The sequence below is a fragment of the Hordeum vulgare genome, chromosome 7H (genome assembly GCF_904849725.1).
Source record: "Hordeum vulgare subsp. vulgare chromosome 7H, MorexV3_pseudomolecules_assembly, whole genome shotgun sequence".
Taxonomy (NCBI): domain Eukaryota; kingdom Viridiplantae; phylum Streptophyta; class Magnoliopsida; order Poales; family Poaceae; genus Hordeum; species Hordeum vulgare.
The window spans coordinates 598037993-598043226 of record NC_058524.1 but is presented as its reverse complement, the minus strand read 5'-3'; the positions used below and the strand labels follow the sequence as shown (position 1 = coordinate 598043226).

The following is a 5234-nucleotide window of genomic DNA, read 5'->3' as shown; positions in this document are numbered from 1 at the left end:
GTGGGGACCCGCCCATCTTATTTGCTTTGTAGGTTTTTTGCTTTCTCCAGCAACATCACGGTGAGGTGGTGGCGACGATGGCGTTTTGGAATACGGTCTCTCCGGTCTCTCCGTACCTTGACGACATTCGATATGGCTTCGGTGAAGGGACAGTGAGAGTTGGTGTCCCCAGATCAGTTGGTTTCGTTCAGATCTTGGCAGTTCGTGTGTCTTTTGAGGAGAGCTTTTGGCTGGCAGTTGGTGTGGCGATTTCGACATCTTCTTCTCTGTTGTTCTGTGGGTTAACCTGTTTTTTCCAACCCTCTGAACTGGTGGTGGCGGATTGCAAGCCTGTTCTGCTTGGGGTGTTGCTCCAGTCGATGATGCTTCAAAGTCTTTTAGATCTCGTCTCTAGGGGCAAGTGGTGATTGCGGTCTTCAAAGCCTTGTAAGGCGAGGGTATTTGCAGGTGGCTTTTTCATTGTTGTTGGTTCAGTGTGTTTTTCAAGATTCGGCAGCGACGTACAATCAAAGGAAGAAGACTAGTATGTTTTTTAATATCATTTTATTTTGTAATGGTCGCTCTACGTCTAATTGTCTATCCATTGTACTAGCCTTTGTTTTTCTCGATATTAATCAGATCTAATATTCCCTTTGGGTGTCTTTATTAAAAAAATAAACTTATCCCACTATGCTTAGGCAGTTCAACATTTTTAGTCTTGCAAAAAACTTATCCCACTATGTTTGGGCTGGGAATCTTACACACCCTGGAGAAAATAAAGTAAATAGACGATCAGAATCAGACGAACACAAGACTGAGTATGCACAAGACCGGGTCAAAAGCCCTAAAAAAGAAGTCTGTGTCAAAAACGTTGTGCATGGTGAAGAAGTCAAGATGAGCCCCCGGGGGCCCTATCTTAATGTGCATCCACATGAACAAATAGAATTCCTAAAGATAGTAAGCTTTGCACTGACCGCTCCTGGTTTTGCTCTCAACCGTGCTCGCAAGTTGTTATCCACGGCACATGACGAGTGGGAGCTACTAGCCACCGTATGAAATCAGCACCGATCTCTCCCCCAAGTTAATTTCAAGTAAACCTTCCAGTTTGATCATCGCTAGCACCATCTTTTTCAGAGTTCCGGCCGGTAACATCTCTTGCAAATTGTCCATAGGCATTACGAATTATCGCGATCGTCATAGCTTCATCCTTGTGAATTCCCTGGTCCATCCAGACAGTTATCAAAGTGGGGAGGCATGCAAGGTCCTGGTCATCCTCCCCCGGCTCCATTCTACCCCGGCGGATACCCTCCTCCGCCGGGCTGGCCTGGTTACCCTATGCCAATTGTTCCGATGCAAGGATACGGAGCTCCACCTGGCGTTTATCCTCAGCCCGGAGGCTACCCTCCAGCTGGGTATCCACAACAACATGGACATGCGCCGCCCGCTGGTTATGCCGTCCATGATAAATCCAAGAAGAAGTCTTCAAAGAAAGGTATTTATATCTTTCACATTCTCCATGCCGTTGCTTGTCAACTTGTTTACCTTGCTTTTTTTTTTTTGAGCCGGGCAAACACCCCTTTTCATTACAATGAATGGAAATACAGTAGTTCCACAGAGTATCAGGAAAGAAAAATACTGGAGGATAGTTGCTCAGGCAATTTGCTAGATTACCCATGGAACATATGTTCGCCGTCAAAACGAATGTCATGGCATAAATTCTAGCACTGCACAAAACATCAAAATACCAACTAAAACAGACCCAAATTCAAACAGACAAGATAACTATCAAACTACAGGAGGTCTCCATCAACATGCTCGAAGATTCGGAATTGTTCATTCCCCTGTGATCTCTTGTCTGGCCGCCTCGCACATTTTCATGAGCTGCATAGTGTTTGATCTCACCATCTCCGCACCAGAGCGTGGTTCCCCCGTATTGCCTTCCTGTTGGAGCCCTGCCCAATATAAGATGAACGAACACATTGAAAACACAATCTCAAATTGGGTTTTGATCATTTTATTTTCAAATGTAGCACAGTTACGAGCCAACCAGATAGCCCAGCACGCTGCCGCAAGGCCCATCGTGTAATACTTTCCTCCAGCAGGCAAAAAAGCATTACACCAAGAAAAATATTGCCAATATGAATTGGGGCAACATTCAGTCCCCAGAGTAACCCCTACAAATCTCCACACAATCCTAGCAACAGGGCAAGTAAAGGAAAGATGCTGTGAAGTTTCCCTTTGACTGCAAAAGGAGCATCTCGGATTCCCGGGCCAATTTTTTTTTCATCACATGCCTAGTCAACACTGCATCTTGAGACAGCTACCACATGAAAATTTTAATTTTCAGGCATAATTTTGCTTTCCAGATCCACTTACAGTGGCAACCACGAAGTGGTTTCTCCAACCACTTATACATGGATTTGATAGTAAACTTGCCATCACCAGTCAAGCCCCAGGACACTCTATCACTATCCTGAGTTAGAGCAATACGAAAGATACTATTATGCATCTCTTTCCATTGAACTCTAAGCTCCGGGTTTAGCCTTCTTCTAAAAAATGAATAATCATCCATCGAGCGCATATTCTCCACAGTGCAATTAGGTTCATTACAAATATCAAACAATAAAGGAAATTGATCCTTAAATGGGCGAAGCCCATTAATTGAATCCCGCCATATCCTCGCAATATTTCCGGAGTCAATTTTATTTTTCCTCCCCACAAAATAGTATTTCTTGACCTTTAGGATCGCTTTCCAGCATGGTGAGTCAGAGAATCTGGGCTCAACAGTAGCCACAGATTTATTTCAGAGATATCTAGCTTTGATAATATCTTGCCAGACCCCCTTTTGTGTCTCCAACTTCCACCACCATTTAACCATCAAACTAATATTTTGTTTACGGAGGTCCTTAACCCCCAGGACCCCTTTATTTTTAGATCTGCACACCCTGTTCCATATTTACCTTGCTTGAAAGGGCCAGAATGCAAAACCTTATTTTGGAACATATATAAGACACGTAATGAAGTACCATGTATGCAGGGAAAAAAGGTAAGGGTGGTGGCTTCGGCTCATTCCTCGCCGGTGCCGCTAGCGGGGCAGTTGCGGTACTTGGAGCTGCATTGGCTGAAGAAGAAGAAGAACAGTCTTCAGGCAAGTTCAAATGGAAGTGACAAAGCAAGACAATTGCCATTACCATTGTGTCCTTCAATCGGTGGAGCAAAAAACTACTCCTACTTTTAAGATATGGGAAGATCATAACGTCGGTTATTTCTCTCTTGTGGACTTGTAGTAGAATATAGTCTAACGCAGATTTGTTCAACACATAAGACACATATGCCATGCTCAGATCTATTCATCTATAGAAGGACAGAAAGGCGGCTAAACATGTGTTTTACATGAATGCTATGTATAATTCTTCAATGCTTTCTAGGATGGAAAATATGTTTCCTGCACCATCTTGTAGTAATTACCGGTGTGCTCACGCTTCTCCGTCATTGGATTCACATCGTGCGAATGGTGGTTGTTTGTAGTGGACCACGGACTACACTCAACCTTTTGCCGCCATGCGAAGGCAAGTGACAACTCAAACATGTGTCGTAGTTGACAAACACGCTTTCCTTGTCCAAAATAGTTGCTTCAGTGGGAGGGCTACGGTCAATGTATGTGGGTACATCACGAAATTGATGAATTGGCCGTAATGGACGTCACATTGTACCACCCGTAATTGTTCGAGTGGTATTGGGGGAGAGAGAGGTCAGTCAAATTCCACGTCTTTGTGCATGCGCTTAGGTTTTTTTAGCTTTTGATAGTGTTGTTTTTGCTCATTTTCACATGTGTGTGCACGCTCGCATTCTGCGGTTCCATTTAGGTTGTAAGAATAACACTCGTATAGCCAACATTGTGGAGAGAAGGCAATGTCGTGGCGGAGAGGGGGTAGGATGGTGGGGAATGTGACGCCGGGAGGTGAACCCCTCGTCCCCGAGTCGCCTGTCGGGGCGACGTAAGGGCATCTTGTTTTCCGCTTGTTCCACTTGGTCAGGAAAACTTATCCCCAGACTGAGGCCACCAACACTGTCAACGATTCCCCGTTGTATATCATGGAACCCAAACCTGTCTATGCATAGAGGTATCAAGGTTCCCTACCTCTCACATCATGAAAAAGATAGTCGGGGGCGGGGAGGGCCATGGGCTCAACACTGGAGGTCGTGGATAGCGGGGAGGGCCATGCATTTCAGAGGTTTTAGCTTTCGACAGTGTTGTTTTTGCTCATTTCCACATGTGTGTGCGCGCTCACACTCTATGGTTCCTTTCAAGCTGTAACACTAAGAGCATATCTAGTAGAACCCTCAAACCCTTAAATTAAAACCAGTTTTAAGGGTTGAGAATTGCCCATTTTTGACACTTTTAAGGGTTGAAAAACAGGGGGAAAGACTAGAACCCTCAAACCCAACCCTTATAACGGAATTTCCGTTATAAGGGTAGGGTTTGAGGGTTCTAGTCTTTGCCCCAACCCCAACCCTTAAAACTGTCATTTGGCATTGCATAATTTTCACAAGACAAACATAATAAACCTTCAAACAAACACGGAAATAAAGATCATTGATGCATGGTTTAATAGTTTTTACATCACACAATCATCATCTTCCCCCTCTCATCGGCACCATCACCAAAAAGTTGCACTTAACGCCATTTCCTAGACCACTTGCACGTCCATCAAGCACCTCCATTGTCGCCGGTGGTGGAGTCATCCACACCGCCATCGCCACCACCACTCATCGAAGTGTCACCTCGAAGAGTAGAGGACGCACCACGGAATATCCTCTTCCTCTCTGCGATGTCCTCCTTGTAGTCCTTCCACCATTGCAATTGTTCTTGATCCATGTCCTTCTTGGACATCATCATGTGCTCCTTCTCTTCCACCATGAGTTCTTTCCATACCTTTGCCTCTTTCACCTTGATCATCCTCTCCTCCAAGTCGGCCTTGCGCTTTGCTTCTTCACGTTTTACTTCAACTTGTGCAAGCTTGACCTCTTTCTTCTTCTCGGTGATAAGAATCTCCGTCTCCAATGTCTTCCTTGTCAATTCATCTCTTGCCTTCATCATTTGCTCCATCTTCTCCCTTAGGCTTGGTGCCTCTCCTTTCATCTTTACCCTTTGCTTGCCCTTCTTGGTTCCCTCGGGCTTGCCCAAGTTCCTCTCCTTCTCCTCATCTTCACTATCATCCATCCTAAGCATTGCTGACTTCTTGGGTGTGGTC

General features: G+C 44.9%; 1 protein-coding gene across 1 annotated transcript; it reads left to right on the top strand.

The window, feature by feature from the left end:
* The first annotated feature begins 1062 nt into the window (after window positions 1-1062).
* Window positions 1063-3428, top strand: LOC123410492 (glycine-rich protein A3-like). The gene is made up of 3 exons (XM_045103439.1): window positions 1063-1124; window positions 1212-1471; window positions 3017-3428. The coding sequence occupies exons 2-3, from the start codon at window positions 1234-1236 to the stop codon at window positions 3145-3147; spliced, it is 369 nt and encodes a 122-aa protein (XP_044959374.1). The 5' UTR covers window positions 1063-1124; window positions 1212-1233; the 3' UTR covers window positions 3148-3428.
* The last annotated feature ends 1806 nt before the right edge of the window (window positions 3429-5234 follow it).

What these genes read in the sequence shown, in the direction of transcription:
- LOC123410492 (XM_045103439.1), top strand. Translation starts at nt 1,234, where the DNA reads ATGCAAGGTCCTGGTCATCCTCCCCCGGCTCCATTCTACCCCGGCGGA. An exon ending in GAAGAAGTCTTCAAAGAAAG is followed by an intron (nt 1,472 to 3,016) that starts GTATTTATATCT and finishes CCATGTATGCAG; the next exon opens with GGAAAAAAGGTAAGGGTGGT.